This window comes from Coffea arabica, chromosome 2c (genome assembly GCF_036785885.1).
Source record: "Coffea arabica cultivar ET-39 chromosome 2c, Coffea Arabica ET-39 HiFi, whole genome shotgun sequence".
NCBI classification, from domain to species: Eukaryota; Viridiplantae; Streptophyta; class Magnoliopsida; order Gentianales; family Rubiaceae; genus Coffea; species Coffea arabica.
In genome coordinates, this window is record NC_092312.1 from 73,849,114 (window position 1) to 73,871,249 (window position 22,136).

At 37.8% G+C, this 22,136-nt stretch overlaps 1 protein-coding gene and 1 pseudogene across 1 annotated transcript; both read left to right on the top strand.

The window, feature by feature from the left end:
- The first annotated feature begins 989 nt into the window (after nt 1–989).
- LOC113727703 (brefeldin A-inhibited guanine nucleotide-exchange protein 2-like) lies at nt 990–13,872 on the top strand. The gene is made up of 11 exons (XM_027252007.2): nt 990–2,768; nt 5,188–5,505; nt 5,683–6,025; nt 6,129–6,551; nt 6,713–7,005; nt 7,824–8,097; nt 9,408–9,907; nt 10,033–10,354; nt 10,566–10,947; nt 11,062–11,747; nt 12,921–13,872. The coding sequence occupies exons 1-11, from the start codon at nt 1,549–1,551 to the stop codon at nt 13,530–13,532; spliced, it is 5,373 nt and encodes a 1,790-aa protein (XP_027107808.2). The 5' UTR covers nt 990–1,548; the 3' UTR covers nt 13,533–13,872.
- A 1,932-nt stretch (nt 13,873–15,804) lies between these two features.
- Nucleotides 15,805–17,321, top strand: LOC113727938 (uncharacterized; annotated as a pseudogene).
- The last annotated feature ends 4,815 nt before the right edge of the window (nt 17,322–22,136 follow it).

Genomic DNA, 22,136 nt, shown 5'->3' on the forward strand with positions numbered 1-22,136 from the left:
TCTTCGTGTCTCTCATTATGTTGTGTGTGTGTGTGTGTTTCATTCGTTTCGAGAAAAAAAAAAGAATAATGTCCTTATAACGTCATTACACTCAGTATCGCTCTCATTTTGTTGAAGGAACTTCCATTATTCCATGTGCATCCTCATTTTTTTTTTGTTAATTACACTCTCGCAATCATGTTAATTATAGCGTTTTTATTTACTAGATTATATGATAAAACAAATAATGGGAGTGCAAAAAACAAAAAATGAAGTGCAAATAATAGTTCTCTTACTATATTGTTCAATATTCACGGACTATGCTTTGTCCAACATAATTTGTACTCTTAGGTCATTTTTGATAGTCTAATTCAACACTTAAATTTAATATGTTCAGATTTTAACATGCTCATACGCGTTTGATAACAAAAAAAAAATATTTAAATTAATTAAGTAGCACTTCATTTTCTAAATAAAACTTGCACCGAGAAATAAGTAATAAGTTATTCACTTATCAATTATACACTCAAATGTATCAAATTAATATTTAACAAGTTAGTAATTTAATGGATTCATATCTTAGATTACAACTTGCATACGTCAATTTTATCAAATGCATCCTTAATCACTTAATTAATTAAGATGTGCATCCAATTAGTCAAACATTTTCCATGTTATTCCGCCCACCAAAAGATGACGAGAAAGAAAAAGAAAAGAAGAAAAAGATGGACGACAAAGAAAATGCGTTCTAATGCTTCAATAATTCTTATTAGTTCAATATGACACTAATATGTATTCACAGGATAATAAAAAGTTTTCTTTCGTCCAAATGAATCATATATTTTGTAAAAACTTATCTAAAATATAAAATTTGACTAAGATATTTCGTAATATCTTAATTATGTTACAACTGTTTTAATAATATATATGTTGTCACAATCACATGCTCACCATTAAAGTAATCACCAAAAAAAAAAAAAAGGTAAAGAAATTCTTCCATTTATTTCCTCATGCAATTGAAATTTACGTTGCACAAAAATCTCTCATTACTCCGACAACTGATGATTACTAATCAAACATCGTCCGGTATAGTATAGGTCAAGTTTCAATCATAATCCGTGATGATAATCCGTAATAATACCGATGAAATCTGCAACCTCCACAAATAATTAGCCATTTCCCGGAAACTTCTTCTTCTTCAGAATTCAGATCCTTCCTTCATCTGTCATCAGAACTTCCATTTCCGTTGTCCTCCTCCGATCTGCATCAACGACGTCGTCGTTCGCTGCAGTCAAACCATAGGGATGTATTAGTCATTTCACTTCGCTGACAACTTTTAAACCAACGCCAACCGCGATCCGGGCGTCCTAGACCTCGAGCAGTTGCACCACCGCCGGCCCTTCTCCCCCACCCCACGCCACCCCCACCGCATTTCTCCACTCTCCACACGCTCCCCCCGCCTTCGCAGCCGCCGTGGAAGTGGAAAGACTGTAATAGCCCTCGAGAGTTGCTTTGCTGCTTCCAGATCTAGCCGCTGCAGCCCCCCCCCCCCTCCCCAAGTTGCGGGGAATGGCTTCAACTGAAGCCGATTCCCGACTCAATTCAGTCTTGATTCCAGCCCTAGAAAAGATCATCAAGAACAGCTCTTGGCGCAAGCATTCCAAACTCTCCACCGAGTGTAAATCCATTATCGAGCATCTTACCTCACCCAATCAAAGCCCTGCCACTCCTACTCCTCCCGCTTCCCCTTCCGCAGCCCAATCCGATGGCGGCGGCGACGCCACGGCACCTACGTCCTCAGCTGGAGTCCTTCTAGACCTCTCTTTGTCCGATTCCGAGCTCATTCTGAGTCCTCTCATCAACGCCGCCAACTCGGGCCACCTCAAGATCGCCGAGCCCGCCGCCGATGCTGTTCAGAAGCTCATCGCGCATGGCTACCTCCATGGCGAGTCCGACCCCACTGGAGGACCCGACGCCAAGTTGTTATCGAGATTGATTGAATCCGTATGCAAATGCCATGATTTGGGGGATGAATCGGTGGAGTTGCTGGTCATCAAGTCGATTTTGTCTGCGGTGACGTCCGTCTCCTTGCGAATCCATGGGGACTCATTGCTGTTGATTGTTAGGACGTGTTATGATATCTATTTAGGGAGTAAAAATGTGGTGAATCAGACAACGGCGAAGGCTTCGTTGATTCAAATGCTGGTGATTGTTTTCCGGCGGATGGAGGCCGATTCATCGACTGTGCCGCTGACTCCGATAGTGGTGGCTGAGTTGATGGAGCCCACGGAGAAATCTGACGCGGACGGGACAATGACAATGTTTGTGCAGGGTTTCATCACGAAAATTATGCAGGACATTGATGGGGTTCTGAACCCTGCTACACCTAGAAATGGGGCCACATCCGGCGGGGCCCACGATGGGGCCTTTGAGACCAAAACATCTACTGTGGAATCGACTAATCCAGCAGATTTGTTGGATTCCACTGATAAGGATATGCTGGATGCTAAGTACTGGGAGATTAGTATGTATAAGACTGCATTGGAGGGGCGGAAAGGGGAATTGGCGGATGGGGAGGGCGAGAGGGATGATGATTTGGAAGTTCAGATTGGCAATAAGTTGAGGCGGGATGCATTTTTAGTGTTTCGAGCTTTGTGTAAGCTGTCAATGAAGACACCGCCTAAGGAGGCGTTGGCAGATCCACAGTTGATGAGAGGGAAGATTGTGGCACTGGAGTTGCTCAAGATTTTGTTGGAGAATGCCGGGGCTGTATTTAGGACTAGTGAAAGGTACTTGATTATAGCTGTTGGAATTTTTTTCCTCTTACTACATTGTGCTAGTTTTTAGGAATCTTGCTGCTTGTGCAAGTATTTCACTTATATTATGCATGAATATTGTAGTTGGGGCTTTTCTTGAGTATTTAATCCTGGGAATCTCGCTCAAATAATAAAAAGCAGGTGATGAAATGTGTTGGATTTGCTTAGGCCGTGTGTTAATTGGGAAATTCAACAAGCAAATATATGAATTAGCTTGGTGAGAGGTGATGTTCATATTGGAGATAAAGCAAATTTATTTCTCTCATATATCTTTTGGTAAAAGAGTCAAGAGTACTTGATGCTATTATTCATTGTAGTAAGGTAGTTGGAATTGGTTTGTAGATGGCTTGTCTGGGTAAACGATCTCAAGGATTTTAGTAAGTATCATGCTTTACATGACAATATTTTTTCACTTTCAGCTTTTTGTGTCAGGCCACTTTATGAAGCAATTATCATTTTGCTGGCCCATTGCCCTCTGGACTAGGGAAAGGGTATATGGCTTATGAGGAAGCACATTTCATGCTTTCTGGTGTACAATGGAAGAAAGTAGTTCTAGTGCATTAGGAAATATGGATCTTACTGTGAAATAGAAAAAGGATGACTTTTACGACTGTTTTTCAAAACTGAAGGTTCTTTTCCTAGATGTGGACTTCTTCTTGGTATATATGGGAGGCCTTGGCTTTTAGATAAATAACTGCATGATTTTGGTACACGGGGATTGTTCTTCCTCTTTTTGGTGCCCTGATTTCAGTATTTTTGCTCACTCTTTGTTGCGTGTGTGTAGATATTTTTGTGCCAATTAGATTGGATGTGATGTTGCCCCAAAGGGAAATTAGTTGTCTGTGGTAAAATGCTCTTTAGTCACTTGAGTTTTGCATTGGTGTTGCAAGTCTTAACACAATTAATTCTGCATTACCAGAATTTGGAGCATCAAAGTGTAAGGTACTCTTAAACATGCATATATGGGATGCTACATTGCTACAGAATAAATTAGCTGGAGAAGTTATATACGTAATTGGATGGTGCTTTTGAGGCTCTGCATTGAGGTTCTTCTTTTGAGTTTTAAAGGAGATGCATACAGGGAAATGAATATATGCCTTGTTGGAGTAAAAATTTATATGTCCATTTTTTACATTGCAGCAAAAATAGATATTGCAGTTGGGATGATATCAAAGAATATGCTACCGACGTTTCATGATTTTTGACTGTCTTAAAGTGACTTCCTAGATAATGACACGTGATTCTTGAGGCGGAATTGTCTATACCTATTGTGAGAATCATAAGAAAGTACCAAAAGCCTTAACTCTTTCTGAATGTCATCTGAAAATTAAGGAAGCAGAACTTTGAAGCTAGTAGTTGTTTTCTTTTCTTCTTGTGCAGCTGGACATTGAGACAGCTGCTGGGGTCACTATTTGATAGTATCAGAAAGTCATCTTTTAAGCCCAAAGTGGTGTTATTTCAATGTTATGCCTTCTCTGGTTAAAATATGTTTACTGATATGTATACTCTGTTACCGCTATTTCTTTTCTTGGTCTTTCTCCTCTCTCTGGAACACACTTCAGTCTTTTAATGATAATTAGATAGGCGTCCCATACCCCCACCAGAAGGGTTTCTTTTCATTTCTTGAGTTGTTTTCTGTATTAGCATCCAACAATCTCCTAGCATGCAGTCCAAGAGCTTCCTCCTCCTTGGTGGTTTGAATTGCTGACTTTTGATGTTAACTATTTTACTTCACTTGAGCTTCAAATGTTTCAACACTTCATACTAGATTTGTATAGACATGCTTGACTGGAATATAGAAAATGCATTCCTTGAAGTGGCCATAAATAGCAACGATGTGACAGCAGTTTATACTGAGAAATTGAGTTCAAGGAAACTGTCACCTAAAATAATGTTTGAATATGTGGGAAGGAATTGTGAGACGATTGTGCCTGGTCAAAGCAGTCTTGTAGTTTTCCACATATTAATCAGTTGCACTTGAAGTATAATACAAGCACTGAGTCTACCTCTTCGCCCATTGTGGATTACAAGAAAGGCATGATAATGTTTGCTATCAAAAACTGTTTTCATAGAGATATTCTTTGTATTTTTCCCGAGTAATAATATATGATGTCCTGTTATATTGGAGCAAAGGTGTATTTAATCTAGTGTTGAAGAGACTTTCCTTTGCTTATTCAAACCGATTGTGCTGCAAGCTTGGTCTAGTTTGCTGTTATATCTGTGTTTGATGTACTCATCATAGAAGGTAGTCGTAGCATTTCTTGTGGTCAGGATTGATTTCCTCAACTGTATTTCTTATTTGTTGATAAGTTTTCTCCATTTTGTATTTCAATTGAGAAATGCTTTTCATTCTAATTCATCATTTTTCGCTACTTCTACCTTTGGATAACAGGTTTTTAGGGGCTATAAAACAGTACCTGTGTCTGTCATTATTGAAGAACAGTGCATCAACACTCATGATTGTTTTCCAGCTTTCCTGCTCAATTTTCATCAGTCTGGTCTCAAGATTTAGGGCTGGACTGAAGGCGGAGATTGGAGTCTTTTTTCCTATGATTGTTCTCAGAGTGTTGGAAAATGTTTCTCAACCAAATTTTCAGCAAAAGATGATAGTTCTTCGATTTCTTGAGAAACTTTGTGTTGATTCGCAGATTTTGGTGGACATATTCCTTAACTATGACTGTGATGTGAATTCTTCTAACATATTTGAAAGGTAAAATCTGTTCAAAGTTTTTACTGTTTTATTTTCTTTGAGCCTCAGTTATGCATGACCATTGATGATTCTAGGTACAGTTTCCATGGAAATGATCCTTAACAGTTACTAACCATATGTTATCTTGGCTCATCTGAAACGTTATCAATTTTTTTGATACCTAATTGACTCTTACAGAATGGTAAATGGACTTCTTAAAACTGCTCAAGGTGTCCCACCTGGAGCTTCAACTACTTTGGTGCCACCTCAAGATGTGACCATGAAGCTAGAAGCTATGAAATGTTTGGTTGCTATTTTGAAATCGATGGGAGACTGGATGAACAAACAATTGAGAATTCCAGATCCTCATACTGCAAAGAAATTTGAGGCTGAAAATGGTTCTGAACCTGGAAGCCTCCTAATGGCTAATGGCAATGATGATGATCCTGTTGAAGCATCAGATTCTCCTTCTGAAGCATCCAGTGAAGTTTCTGATGCTTCGACAATTGAGCAGCGTCGTGCTTACAAACTTGAACTTCAGGTGGTAATAAGTATCCATGCATATTATATAAGTGGTCGATTGTAGTGTCTGGCATCTTTAAATGGTATATCTGATATTGAGTTTTGTTTATGATTTGTTGCAGGAAGGCATATCTCTTTTTAATCGTAAGCCAAAGAAAGGCATTGAATTCCTAATAAATGCGAATAAAGTGGGAAACTCTGCAGAAGATGTTGCTACTTTCCTGAAAAATGCCTCTGGTTTGAATAAGACTTTGATTGGAGATTACTTGGGGGAAAGAGAAGATTTATCTTTGAAAGTAATGCATGCATATGTAGATTCCTTTGATTTTCAAGGCATGCAGTTTGATGAGGCGATCAGAGTCTTCTTACAGGGCTTCAGATTGCCTGGTGAGGCCCAAAAGATTGATAGAATCATGGAAAAGTTTGCTGAACGGTACTGCAAGAGTAATCCTACGGTTTTCACCAGCGCTGATACAGCCTATGTTCTTGCATACTCCGTTATTTTGCTTAATACTGATGCTCATAACCCTATGGTCAAGAATAAGGTAGGTTATTGTTTTACTCAATATCCAGTGGAATTCCACTGTTTTTTAATTTTTTGGTTGAAGTGGTGTATTAGTAACTCTAGACACAAAAGGACTGGATATGCACTCTATTCATTCAACATTTTTCTGCTCTTTCTTACTTTTGCCGATGAAATGTACAGATGTCTGCTGATGATTTTATAAGGAATAATCGTGGAATAGATGATGGAAAGGATTTACCAGAAGAATACATGAGATCATTATTTGAGCGGATATCAAAGAATGAGATTAAAATGAAAGAAGATGATTTCTCTATCCAGCAGAAGCAATCTGTGAACTCAAATAGAATTTTGGGCTTGGATAGTATTTTGAACATTGTAATCCGCAACAGAGGTGAAGAAAATCGTTTGGAGACTAGTGATGATCTCATGAGACACATGCAGGAACAATTTAAAGAAAAAGCTCGTAAATCTGAGTAAGAGCAACCATCTCAAATTTCGTTTGCTTGTTTATTTTTGCTCTCTTTTATGAATTTATTTGGATCACTTTATCTTTGAGTTGCATGTGTTACACAATGGTACCAAGAAGAAAATGAGGAAAGGCATAGGAGTTGGAGTGGGAAGAAATGGTGGAAAAAATTAAAATAAAATCTATAAAAATTAACAAAAAGTGTATGCAGCCATCGTAATTGGTATTCATGTAGTTGATATATCCGAATTTAGATAGTTTTTTTTCCCTTTTGAGAATTTCCCTTGGGAGGACTTTCAGGTTTTTAATGTATGTGGTGGTATTTATGTTTATAAGAAAACAGAGATCTGAACTTCTATGTTGATTTTACTCTGTATTGTTTGTCTACATACTGTATTTTTTGAAGAAAAATGATGATTTAGGAAAAGAGTTTTGGTTAAAGATATTGTAATCAGGTATTAGGAGCGCGCTTCAGTGAGGCTGTCTTTAAGCAAAAAATGCATGGGCTCATGAGTGGATATTAGTCTGGTAGAGATAACAAATTTCATGCTTTGTTACATGTGGATTTTAACTTCAATCAAGACATGTTTCTGTAATTTTTTGATGTTGAAGTTTCTGACTAATCTAACTAGATGTCTGTACTTTTTAAAAAAATAATAAATTATTGATAACCTATATTCTGCTGCATTAATTGTGTAAGCTTTGTTTTTTCATTTTATATTGCTGCTTTGGACCTCTCTTTTCCTTTAATTGACCAGGTTCGACAAGTTTTGGACCATAAGTTTGTGTAGGTCTTGATGTATGACTTGCATTGGCATTTTGTAGGTCAGTCTATTATGCAGCAACAGATGTTGTGATCCTTCGATTCATGATTGAAGTATGCTGGGCACCTATGTTGGCTGCCTTCAGTGTTCCTCTTGACCAAAGTGATGATGAAGTTGTAATATATCAATGTTTGGAAGGCTTTCAAAGTGCCATTCATGTCACCGCAGGAATGTCAATGAAGACTCATAGAGATGCTTTTGTGACATCACTAGCAAAATTTACTTCTCTCCACTCTCCTGCAGATATCAAACAAAAAAACATTGATGCTATAAAGGTACAGACCTCTAATTCTCTTTATAAGCTACAAGGTCATTATTAGTGATGGCTGTTCTCTGATGTTTTAAGATGTTTATTGCACCTTGTCTATCTTGAGGAGATGATTATGTGGTCCCTTGTTTTACTTTTCTCAGTCTTATCTTTTTGTTGGTTTTCTCTGGGTTCAATTCTTAGATTCAGATTTTTATTTGAGATCAGTACTTAGCGCACAAGAATCATTTTCAAAAGTTGAAAGCGGTATGGAGGAAGTCTCAGATTCATGAAGAATCATTTCAACATACAATGTTGATGTAGCTGTTGCTTCTGTTGACCTTTTATTTTCCTGGAATTGTCATTTTCACATGTTTCTTCTGAGCACATATGTTTATTTTGGTTGATAAATTTGCAGGCATTTGCATTTCATGTGGTAAAATAGCAACATTTTTTGTTTTAAACTTATTCTCCCATTTGCCTGTCCTGGAACATTCAGGTAGGCATAATCTTTATGGAATGATTTACCCATGTGTTTCAAATAGTTTATTTCATGTTAGTTGTTTGGATCTAGACTCTATGATGACTCATACAGTTGATAGGAATATAATGGTTTCCCTTTTCCATTATGACCTTGAAATATTATTTTCCAGTTCTCCTGTACCACTGTGCGTTAATGACAGTTTTGAAAGCAGTTTACTATCTACAAGTGCAAACCAACAGACCTTATCTGTTTGCAGACATGATTAAATTCATCTAAATTTATATTTTGAAGTGAAAGCCAGATGTCATTTTGAAAGTCCTCTGAAGTGAAAAATTTTTCGGTTTCATGTTCTCTTTCGGCTATGTTTTAACAATGAGGCTAAAAGAAATAAAAGTTTAACTCTTTGAGTGGATGATGCCTGTTTAACTGTCTAGTTTTTAAGACAATGAGGCTTTGAAATTGGCTCAAGTACAACCAAATCACTTAGTTTTTCTGCTTTATCCTTTGGCAGATGTGCTTTTGGAAGTAGGAAAATATACTATAAGTTGTTTGATATATCTTGAAAGTGAAGTCATGCAAATTGTATTCTACTCTGTCATGCAAAAAAAGAGATTAAATACAGTAATATCTGTGCAAGGATAATTAATTGTTTGGAAGTGAAAGTTAGTGACCACAATTCTGTTTTATTTTTATGCGAAGTTACTTTCGACATTTTGTCCATAAGTTGTTTAATTTGATAACTTATATGGTAAAGTTATTTGATAGCAAACATATCAGAAACTAAAGAATCCTTGTGATATCTAGGAAGTTACATACATGAATTCTGATATATCCATTTCTCGTCGTTGTAACAGATGATAGTTACGATTGCGGATGAGGATGGGAATTATTTACAGGAGGCCTGGGAACATATATTAACCTGTGTTTCCCGATTTGAGCATTTGCATCTCTTAGGAGAGGGTGCTCCTCCTGATGCAACTTTTTTTGCAATTCCTCAAAATGAGTTTGACAAGTCGAAACAATCCAAATCAAATGTTCTTCCAGTTCTTAAGAAGAAGGGACCTGGAAAGATTCAGAATGCAGCTGCATCTGTGAGAAGGGGTTCATACGATAGTGCTGGTATAGGCGGCAATGCTTCTGCAGGGATTACTTCTGAACAGATGAACAATTTGGTCTCTAACTTGAACATGTTGGAACAAGTTGGTGAAATGAGCCGTATATTTGTAAGGAGTCAAAAACTAAACAGTGAAGCAATAGTTGATTTTGTCAAGGCACTCTGCAAGGTGTCCATGGAAGAACTGCGATCTACATCTGATCCACGGGTCTTCAGCCTTACAAAGATAGTTGAGATTGCGTATGTTTCTTGAAGATTCTGTCTAGCTTCTCTGCTACTTCCATCTGATCCATCTGAAATAGTTTTCATCTTTATTTTGTTACACTTGTATTTTGGAGATGAAAATAACTTTATTTTCTTTCCAGGCATTATAATATGAGCCGCATCAGGCTTGTTTGGTCAAAAATCTGGCGGGTACTCTCTGATTTTTTTGTGACCATTGGGTGTTCTGAAAACCTCTCTATTGCAATATTTGCCATGGATTCTCTACGACAATTGTCAATGAAATTTTTAGAGCGAGAGGAGTTGGCAAATTACAACTTCCAGAATGAGTTCATGAAACCATTTGTAATTGTAATGCGTAAGAGCAGTGCTGTTGAAATCAGAGAGTTAATTATCAGATGCGTTTCTCAAATGGTCTTGTCCCGTGTGAACAATGTTAAGTCAGGATGGAAGAGCATGTTCATGGTATTAAATCTACTTTCCCTCTTGTTCCTGATCATTCTGATCCCATATAGCTGGCCTATGACTATATTTAAATGTGTTGTTACTTGGTGACATATTTTTTTATATTTTATGGTTAATTGGTGACATAATATATTTTTGTTTCGTTAACACATTTATAAACCTGTTGGTTTTTTCCCTATCGGTTCTCATACAAGTTGGTATATTTTTCCAGGTCTTCACTACAGCTGCTCAGGATGAGCGCAAAAATATTGTCCTCTTGGCCTTTGAAATAATTGAGAAGATTGTACGAGATTATTTCCCATATATTACTGAGACAGAGACTACCACATTCACGGACTGTGTGAATTGCCTGATTGCATTCACTAATAATAGATTCAACAAAGAAATTAGTCTCAATGCCATTGCTTTCCTTCGTTTCTGTGCTGCAAAACTCGCTGAAGGTGATTTGGGTTCCTCTGCAAGGAACAGGAACAAGGAAATTTCTGGAAATATCTCACCGACTTTGCCACAGAAGGGAAAAGATAAAAGAAATGAGAATGGAGATCTAACAGAGAAGGAGGATCATTTATACTTCTGGTTTCCTTTGCTGGCTGGTAAGACAAAGCGTGCATATTTTTATTGGTCAGTCTTCTGTTAGTGTTGATAAAGCTTAATCTTTTTGACTGGGAAGATGGTATAAACTCACCCTCTGTTTCCTCTCTGTCCAGGGTTATCTGAACTTAGCTTTGATCCAAGGACTGAAATAAGAAAGAGTGCCCTACAAGTACTCTTTGACACTTTAAGAAATTATGGCCATCATTTCTCTCTACCTTTGTGGGAACGGGTGTTTGAGTCTGTCCTTTTTCCAATTTTTGACTATGTTCGTCATACTATTGACCCTACTGGTGAAACCTATCCAGAGGAGGGGTTTGACAGGGAAAGTGGTGAACTTGACCAAGATGCATGGCTTTATGAGACATGTACCTTAGCTCTGCAACTGGTTGTAGATCTTTTTGTTAAATTTTATGACACTGTGAACCCCCTTCTGCGAAAAGTCCTGTCCTTGTTGGTGAGTTTCATCAAGCGTCCTCACCAGAGCCTTGCTGGTATTGGAATTGCTGCATTTGTCCGTTTGATGAGCCATGCCGGGAATCTGTTTTCTGAAGAAAAGTGGCATGAAGTTGTTTTCTCCCTTAAAGAAGCGGCTGATTCAACGCTTCCTGATTTTTCATTTGCTCTTAATGAAGATAGTGAAGTCTTGGTCCATGATGGAGATGTGAGTAGAAGGAGCAGTGGGGAATTTGCTGGAGCTAATGCAGAGGATGATGATCTAGAAAACTTAAGGAGACACCGCCTGTATGCTTCTATTTCTGATGCAAAATGTCGAGCTGCTGTTCAGCTTTTATTAATTCAGGTAAATATTACCATTAAATGCTATGCATTTCCCAATGACATGTTGGAAGTCCAATTAATAATCTCTCTCTCTATCTCTGTGGATGTATGTATATATTTGTATTGTATTTGTCGTATGTATTTAAAATTTGATTCTGCACTCTTTCATCAACCTACTTGAAGTGTTTTTCTCATTTGCTTAAAATTGGCTGACTATAGCTTTTCTTTTTATTTTTTTAAAAGCTAAAAGACGTTTCAAGGTGTTGTGTTTGCTTTTTTCTTCTGCTTTTAGCTTAATCTATGCTAAAGAAAAGCAGATGCTGAGAAAAGTGCCCTACAGGTGCTTTACAAATAGCTTTTGGCTTTGCAAAACTTACCCCAAAAAAAACAGAGGCTTGTAATTTTTAATAATTGTATGATATTTAGATTCAAAATACCTTTAGCAAAAGAAAACAGGTTCAAAATGCTTGCTTTGGGATTGACATGCTTCTTAGATAACCATGAGATGTTTGTTTAAATAGTTGGTTAAACTGGTCTGACTTCAAATGCAAAGATTGAAGACAGAGGAATTAAGCAATGGCTTAATGGATTTGTCCTTATCGGCCATCCCCTGGTCATAATGGCATTGGCTTCACCCGTGTACTATTGTTATCTGCATATATTCCTAGCAAGACTGCTTTACCCTAGAGGCAAAGAAGAGATGGTGAAAGAGAAGAAATGATCATATGAGAAAACAGTTACAAATTTTTGGTATCCAATATCCTGAAGGCTGTGGTAATTTTAGGTTCGGTGATTACATATACCCCTTCAGGTTCAGCGGAGTTGATATTAGACTCCATCAAATATGAAAATCTACCATCGAACCATTTGACTGAAGAGTCAAGTGGAAAAACTCCCTCGTGTCTTGCTAGAAATCATACCACCAGCTGGCATTTGATGTCCATACTCTTTTACTTTTGATTCTGTATTTAATAGTGCTACCGTATTTTTAGGTCTTTTGTTTTGAAAAGAATCCGTCTTCAGAAGCTAGTTTTTATGTGCTGCACCTTGTATTTCCATGAAATACTAGTGTATTTTTTGTTTTTGAAAGGATTCTGTTTTCAGAAGCTAGTTTTTATGTGCTGCACCTTGTATTTCCATGAAATACTTGTGTAGTCTGAATTTGACATTCAATTATTGTACGTTTGATTTACAGGCAGTCATGGAGATTTACACTATGTATAGATCTCAACTTTCGGTCAAAAATGTCGTCATCCTCTTTGATGGTATGCATGCTGTTGCATTTCATGCTCACAAGATAAATACAGATTCCACATTACGCGCTAGATTGCAAGAGCTGGGGCCCGTTACCCAGATGCAGGATCCCCCATTGTTGCGCCTTGAGAACGAGTCTTATCAAATTTGCCTCACACTTATGCAGAATGTTGCAGAGGATAGGCCTTCTCATAATGAAGAGTTGGATGTGGAGTCCTACCTGGTCAAGCTGTGCCATGAGGTGTTGCAGTTTTATGTTGAAACTGCACAATCTGGGCAGGTGTCCGATTCCTCTGTTAGTAGACAGATCCGCTGGGCTATTCCTTTAGGTTCCGGTAGACGGAGAGAATTGGCTGCACGAGCACCTATTGTTGTTGCAACTCTCCAAGCTGTTTGCAGCTTACAAGATACATCATTCGAGAAGAACCTCAGTTTATTTTTCCCCTTACTATCAAGCTTGATAAGCTGTGAGCATGGATCAAATGAGGTTCAGTTAGCCCTTAGTGACATGCTCAGCTCCTCGGTGGGTCCAGTTTTGCTTCGATCGTGTTGAGCTTTTAGTGGACTTTGCTACACGCTTTTGAGCTACTTGTATGATATCTTTGTTGAGTCTTGCAAATTTTTTTTCTTTTTATATCATAACCGTTGTTGAAATATAGATTCAGTGTATGATGAGATAGCGGAGATTTTTTATGCCAGGTGCTTTGAAACCTTGTAGTAATTTCAGGGAACTTGGCTCGATCTAGGATGTTAGGGTTATATTAGGAACTCCAATGTTGTATGATTAGCTCTCTTTTTTAAATGGTAGAATGATTATCTCATGTAAAGATGGTCCTTTGACAGAGAATTCCAAGGTTTGCTTTGGACGTGTTTGTCCATTGCCTTACCATGCATTTAGAGGTTTTTGGGGAGGAAGGAGTGGGGGGTGGTGGTGGTGTTGTATGGCTTCCTTGGTTCCGAACTTCACTTATTCCTGCTTTCAACGAATTACCTAGGATACACTGATTAGTGATGCATCTATTCTCATCCTACTTGTTAGGGTTGAACAATTCGACCTTCTGGCAGAATGATACCTGCAAAAAATTGATGAACAAAAAAAAAAGTATGATGATCAGAAGGATCTTATTGAGGATGATGGTTAGAACTATTTTATTTGTGAATGATACCCGATTGAACCATTTTATTTGTACGTCAATTCTTTGAGGTACCAATTCGACGCTCGGCAGGAGGAGGTTTTTAGGCGTTAATAATTTAAATGTATGAAAGTTCAAATTTCAACACTTGGGGTTCTTTTCTTGATTGGCTTTCCACTCCGGTTAGTTGACAATCCAGATGGATCTGGAGAGCAATGGAGACCGCATTTATTAGTGACCTGACTTGAATTTTTTTGGCAAATGATGGCCCTGTTTGGAACGTAGGTTTTTTAGCAAGTTTGTTTGCTACTAGTTTTTTAACAACTTTTGCTACAGGAACCCAAAAAACTCTACAAAAATTTCTTGGACTTGTCTGAAACTTTTAATTGAAACTGCGTCGTTTTGGCAAAAAACTCAAAAACTCAAAAAAAAAGTGATTGCCCGTCCTCGCGTAAGACAAACTGAAAAAGTGCTAGGTTCTTCCTCAGCTCAACGGACAGAAGGCAGGCTTCCTGTTGCTTCATCGCAGGTGAACAAGCTAGATCGTCTCGCTGGTAGGCGGATAAGTTTGGAGACAAGCTACGCACGAGGTTTTTTGGCCGGGGGAAGGGGCGGCCAGGGGGGCAGAGGGGGGAGGGGGAAGGGGCGGCGGGGGGCGGCGGGGGAGAGAGGGAAGGCAGGGGGAGGGGGAAGAGGCAGAGGGGGGCTGCGGCGGGGGAAGATGGGGGAGAGAGAGGCGGCGGGGGGAGGGGGAAGGGGGCAGGGAGGGGGACGGCGGGGGAGAGAGGGAAGGCGGGGGGAGGGGGAAGGGGCAGAGGGGGGCTGCGGGGGGGGAAGATGGGGGAGAGAGAGGCAGCGGGGGGAGGGGGAAGGCGGCAGGGAGGGGGACGGCAGGGGAGAGAGGGAAGGCGGGGGGAGGGGCAGAGGGGGGTTGCGGGGGGGAAGGCGGGGGAGAGAGAGGCTGCGGGGGGAGGGGGACGGCGGGGGAGAGAGGGAAGGCGGGGGGAGGGGGACGGGGCAGAGGGGGACGGCGGGAGGTGGAGTTGCAGCTGGGGGTGGTGGAGGTAACGGGAAGAAGAAGAAGAAGAAGAAGAAAAAGAGAGGAAAGAAAAGAAAAAGGAAAGAAAGAAAAAGAAAAAGAAAAAGAAAGGGAAAGAAAAAAAAAAAGAAACAAAATTTTTTCACCTTACAAAAATTTTTACAAAATTTTTCACCTAACAAAAACTTCTACAAAATTTTTTCAAAAACTTCTACAGTGCACTACAGTAAAGTTTTAGACAAACTCCCAAAAAACTCAGGTTCCAAACAGGCCCGATATACTCCCTCCGTCCCGTTTTATTAGTCTTGATTTTTTTTTCACACAGATTAAGAAAGTGTAATTAATTTGGTTGGAAACATAAATTTAGATTAATAATTTCCTAAAATACCCTTATGCTAATCACGAAGAGTGCATTGGAAAAGCTCAATGTATTCAATGTAGTGAGTTAGTATTTAATAACAATGTATTAATAACAAGATATTTAATAAGGGTATTTTAGATAATTTGAAAGATTATTACATTTCTTAATGGGAAAGTAGACTACAATTTGAAACGGATGAAAAAGGAAAATAAGACTATCAAAGTGGGACGGAGAGAGTACTAGCATTGAAGATAAAGGGGCTCTGGTTTATTTACCTATCTCGAATTGAAGGATACAATACATTGGGACTGGTGTGGTGTCCGACCATAATGCAGAGGCATTAAAAGCCAAGAGCTTATGTTATGGTCATCAAGGACAAATTGACTGCTCCTTCACTTGCGGAGACCCCAAGGTACTCTTACAAAACCCCTCTCTCTCTCTCTCTCTCTTTTTCCCAAGGCAAAAAAAAATGCAGAACCCATAATTATATTATAAAATCAGATGCCGGCAATCCCGCTACTATGTATAATGCATCTTCTTAACTGGCTACAACCAACCAAAAAAGTAAGGTGTTTTTTATTTCTCCTCTTTTTTTTTTTTTTTTTGTGGGGAGGGGGTAGGAAAAAGACTCGAGATGCTTCTAGTCCTAGACTCTTTCCACATAGATTGGCTCTCGCTTTAACAGAGCTAGTAGTAGAAATGCAGTTGTGTTTTTTGTAAGAGGAAAATGCTCTCATGGTTCATTTGAAGGAGAAAAAGGATGGTCTTAATTCCTACCATCCATCCGACGAGCTCATAGCTTTGGATTACAAGAGCGGCAGAGGATTTCTGTAATTGCCGCCACAGTGCATTCATGATCCTCGAGTATTGTACCATTTTTCCCATTTTAGACGCTTCATCATCTGCCTCAATCATTTTTGTCCAACTTTTTTTGACCGCAGGGAATAATAATACTACTACTATCTCGTACCCCTTTTGACTATAGTCTAATTGACTCCCTCCAGCTCGACCCTCCTTCCTTGCCAATTCAAAGCCAAAAAAAATCTCATCCTGCCATGCTGGATTCCCTCAAGATGTACTTGAAGAATTCTGCTTTGATCAAGTCAGTAAAATTCAGTTTCTTGAACAAGTTCAGAAGCTGGAAAAGGAGGAGATCGAAGGAACTTGATGCCGATTTGAGCTGGTTAACTGCTTCTTTTGCTGCCATGGAAGTATCCAACCAATTGAAACAGGTTTTCAAAATCATTGACAAGAACGGAGATGGCAAAATATCCCCTCTTGAGCTCAGTGAAGTTCTGCTGAGCCTCGGTCATGAAAAATCTTTGGCCACCACAGAAGCTGAAGGCATGGTAAGAGAAATGGACTGTGATGGAGATGGATTCGTTGACTTGGACGAATTCATGAACGTGATGGGCGCTCACGAAAGTGAACGAGTTGCTTCTTTTCTTGACGGAGAAGATGATCTTGCTGAAGCTTTTCAGATATTTGATGCCGACAAGAACGGATTTATATCAGCTAAGGAGTTGCAGAGGGTTCTGATCAGCCTTGGATGCCAAAACTGCAGTCTTAGAGAGTGCCGAAGAATGATAAAAGGGGTTGATAGAGATGGAGATGGAAGCGTAAACTTCCAAGAATTCAAGTCCATGATGAGTGCAGGATGTAGCAGAAATTAGTTCTAGTTAATTACTGCGCAGCAGCGTAAGTTGCCTGTGATAATCTGTACTTGTTTTTGAGATCACAACTTGGATTTAAGTTGCATTATCATAGTCATTCTTTAAAAAGGATTAGCTAGGAAGAGTTGAGAGGTTATCAAGATGATGATCAGCAGCATGTCAGTCTAACTATATTAATTAGGAAGATTAATTTGGGATTAGCATGTTTGAGTGCGTAAGAGAATTTTTGTTTGCATTAATTTTTTATATATTGATGACGTATACACGATGACGTATGCACCTGCAGGGCAGGGGCAGAGGTAGAGTAGATGCATGCTACATAATTTGCAAAATTTAAAATTGAAGTTGAAATTATGATTTGATGTTATACATTTAGACTAGCTAGTCAACGCGTGTATGAATGATTATTCTAACTGTTAAAAACATCAATCCAATTTTTTAAATTATTTATTTATCTTTGTCAAAATCCAGTTTGTTTTAGGTTTGTACTAAACATATACTACTAAGTTTCATCTTTTTTTTTCTTTCAGCAACAATATAACCTATTCTATTCTGATCTATAGGAAAGAAGGGGGAGCCTAAGAAGGTTATGGTAAGGAGCTAGTGGATATATATATCCAACTAGATCAAGAAAATGCTATGATACAATTCTTAAATTTTTTTTGTTACAGATGAAATTTGAACACTCTCCTACAATTCAAGAAGGGAGTTAAGTCCCTCTCTGGTGGTCATCGAGCCATTGGCCAAGCGATCTGCTACTAAGTTTTATCTGTTGTACCAAGAAAGCGGTCAGACCGAAAATTTTCATGTAAATCATACCAATCACAGCTTTTTATGCTAATTATGTATTACTCCTATATACTACTCCCTCCGTCCCACTTTGTTAGTTTTGTTTTCCTTTTTCGTCCGTCCCAAATTGTAATCCACTTTCCCATTAAGAAATGTAGTAATCTTTCAAATTGTTTAAAATATCCTTATTAAATATCTTGTTATTAATACATTATTATTAAATACTAACCCACTACATTGAATACATTGAGTTTTTCTAATACTAATTCATTAGCTGTAACTGATATTAATTGGCACTTTTCGTGATTAGCATAAAGGGTATTTTAGGAAATTATTAATCTAAATTTATATTTCCAACTAAATTAATTACACTTTCTTAATCTGTGTAAAAAAAAAAAATCAAGACTAACAAAACGGGACGGAGGGAGTAGTAGCTAATATCTTGTCGCATCTTTCTGTCTATGAAAGGATAATTGGGAGTAAGAATGATACAGGAGGAAGGGAATACTAGTACTGAAGGCTGTCTAGCGTGGGACAAAGATTGAAAGAAAATTAGAAAGCGCGTTGGTTGAACAGACAGGCAGTCAAGGTATTGGTTGATGGTTTTTCATTGGAGGAGGGTGAGGCGCAAGACTTTGACTGGTAGTTTGGAAGCATGAGGCCCTTATTGTTCTTGGTGCAGCTACTTTTTTCTGGTAGTTTGGAAGTACGAGGGCCTTATATTGTTATGGGATAGTTTCAGAAACCTCCCTTGAGGTTTCATGAAATATCACCTAGCTTCTTTAAATTTTTTAAAATCTCATTTAGCACCCTTGAAGTGATAGCAGTGCATATACTAATATCAAAGGTGATAAATTATCAATAATACCCTCATATTTAAATTTTCTAAACTTGTTTTTCTTTCTCTAAATTTTTTACTTTTCTTTAACAATGCCTATATAAACATACATACATATATATATGTATGTATAATTGAATTGCAAATGTCAATGAAATATTCAATCCATTTGGAGAAGAATAGCTTGCAGGTTCTTTTTATTTTTTCACTTTTTTAGTGTTTCACAACGTTATTTATTCCTATTTATGTAGAGCGCAAGAGAAGTAAAGTAATTGAAATTCCGAATAGTTTTTCAAATTCTGACTTTTTCTATAATAAAATTTTCATATTTCACACCCATAAAAAAAAGTCTGTCTATTTTGAGTAAATTTTTTGTATGATATTGAAGTTGATTTCCATATATTACTAAGTTTTTTTTTTTGTTCAAATGTACGATTTTACATGCTAATTACCTTCAACACTATAAAGGGTTCTATTTATAGAAATAGCTTAAAAAATAGTAGTATTTGCTTTTACTATCTCTTTCTACTGTAGAAGTGACTATTGACTGTAACATAAAATCTTACTAATTTTTATCTCATTACTTTTAAGATGATTCCAATATAGTACTTTTTTTTTCTTGATTTATAAAATGTTCATTTTTTATAGCCTAAGGGTATTAAAGGCACTAAAATAATCTCTCTCCTCAAACATGAATTTTTTAATATTATTTTTTATTAGAAGGGCTTTCAATGTTACCAAAATGTCAATTCAAGGGGTGCTAAGTGAGATTTTGAAAACCTCAAAGAGGGACTTAGTACTTCAAAATAATGCAAAAATAAGAAAACATTACAAAAGCGATGTTGTTGGGGGTTGGCTTCCAGATTAACGGTCGCCTCAAATGTCATATGAGGTTTCATAAAAAAAATTGATTTAAATTTCATTTTTTTTAAAAGTCGGAACCAATATATTTTGTTGTTGAATTGCTGCAAGCAGTGGATAAAAAAAAATTTTCAGAAACTGCAAAAGTAATTTTGCGGCGAAGGTAAAAAGTTTTATTTCTAAAAATTTTGAGGCAAAAGGTGCATGATGGTCCCACAATTTTTTGAGATGTGGGGAGAAAGATCGTGACCGTTCGTATCTTAGTGTTTGGCTAATGACAGCACATCTAATGGCTTGGCGTCTACATCTTACTGCTTACCATTAGTTCCAATTTTCTCATATTGGCAGTATTAGCTGATTCATCTCTCTTTCTTTTTTATGGTTCATTTTCAGGTGATTTTAGTCTCTTAAACTTTTGTTTTCTGGCAGGTCTTTCACTTCTTGAGTACCCTGGACTAAAAGCTATTGATCTGGCTTATGCCGGCGAATTTCTTAGAATAATATTAAAATAAAAAAATATTACAAAAAGTGGGGTTGATTTTGTTTTTAAGGTTCGCCGCAAATGGAAAAGTAGGTTTCAAAAAAAATTGATTTCAATTCCATTTTTTTCGTTCCCAACGAAGTAAAAGGACTGAATTTTTTTTTTACTCCCTCCGTCCCACTTTGATAATTCTGTTTCCTTTTTCACACAGTTTAAGAAAAAGTAGTTAATTTTGTTGGAAAAGTAAATTTATATTGCTATTTTTCTAAAATACCCTCACATTAAATAGAGTACAATTTTATAGGAACTTGAATTGATGGTAAAAAAAGAATCAACTCTCATTAAATGGGGTAGGTTTATAGTAATAATAACTTACATTAAATAAGGATATTTTAGAAAAATTAAAATACAACTACATTCTTCAATTGGAAAGTGGATTACAATTTGGGACAGACGAAAAAGGAAAACAGGACTATCAAAGTGGGACGGAGGGAGTATATTTTACCAGGCTTCGCCGCACCTCAAAAGGATGGCGAAGCAAATAATTTTTTTTAAAGGATTCGCCGCACCTCAAACGGGCAGTGAACCTTATTTAAAAAAAAAAAAATGGAATTGCGATGATTTTGCCTGCAAACCCCAACCCTAAAACACTAATCCCTAAACCCTCACAATAAAATCCTAATACGTAAACCCTAACCCTAAAAGTTGCATATATAATTTAACTATAAAAATTGTGCTAATTTCATAAATGGTGATTAATCATCCTATAAAAATGCTTTCTGCTTCCTTCTGGTAGAAAATATAAAATGAATTGAAAATTAAATACGTCCAAATCATCCATTTTTGAATTTTTTGGTTTTAATGTTGGGCAAGACATATTGAAAATTAAATATGTCGAGTACATGAACAACATGTGTGGATGTACCTCTCTGCGACACCTACTTTCCTGTTTTCTATAACGCATCTGCTTAGCTAAATGCACGACAAGCATCTCAAAAAGGACAATACGAGAGCTAGATAGGCCAGCATCTTAACGGTCAAATGAGCCAACTGCCATCCAGATTCCTTGATTCAAGTATTGTAATGTCTCAAAAACCTTTTCTCGAATCGCTATCAGTGCAGGATGAGCACACTGGGCAAGATTGACGGGATCGAGATACATATTACAGAGATTTTGCAACTGAATGAGGTCAGCAACTATGGTGTTATGACAGGCCACCAGCTACAAAAATCCTCTATTATAAGGTTAGATGCCACCACTTTGTCCCGTACAAAATGATCAACTCCGGCAAAAAGTAATAATCCCAAGTAGCGGAGGATTCAGACGCTTTTGCTTAAATTTAGCATGTCATGATCAGCATCATAGGAACCAACACATGAATATTTATATAATTATCTTCATATTGAATACAACTAGAGCATGGGAAAATTACTACTGATGATAAGACAAATGGAGCCACTTTGGTCCGCTGGTCATCACCATCTTTGGTGATGCTGGAAGTCAGGGGTTCAACCCCTGCCTCCCACAAACCTGTCACTTTACGTGGCTGGTCTTCTGCCTTCACGGGATAGCTCGAGCGGTCCGCTCCCCCTCTTTAGGGTATGACAACCTTCGTAGCTTGTCCAGGGTTCGAGTCCCTTTGTTAACGTGTTTGGTGTGGAGTGGGGCCTCCTCTCCCGGACCACAGGGATTAGTCGGGCCCCGTAAGGATTGACCCGGACACCCCTGTGTTGACAAAAAAAAAAAAAAGATAAGACAAATGGACACAAATGGTGGTTTCTCCTCGGTCGCAGATGCAATTTGCGGTTTCCCCAAAAAAAAATTTTTAAAAATATTTTTTCATGCTTCGCCGCAAATGTAATTTGCAGCAATTCAAAAAAATATTTTTTTCTCAGCCTAATTCGCCATTTGCGGCGCAACTTTTGTGAAAACGAAAAAAAAAAAATGGTTCCGGCTTTGAAATAAAGAAATTTAAATCAAA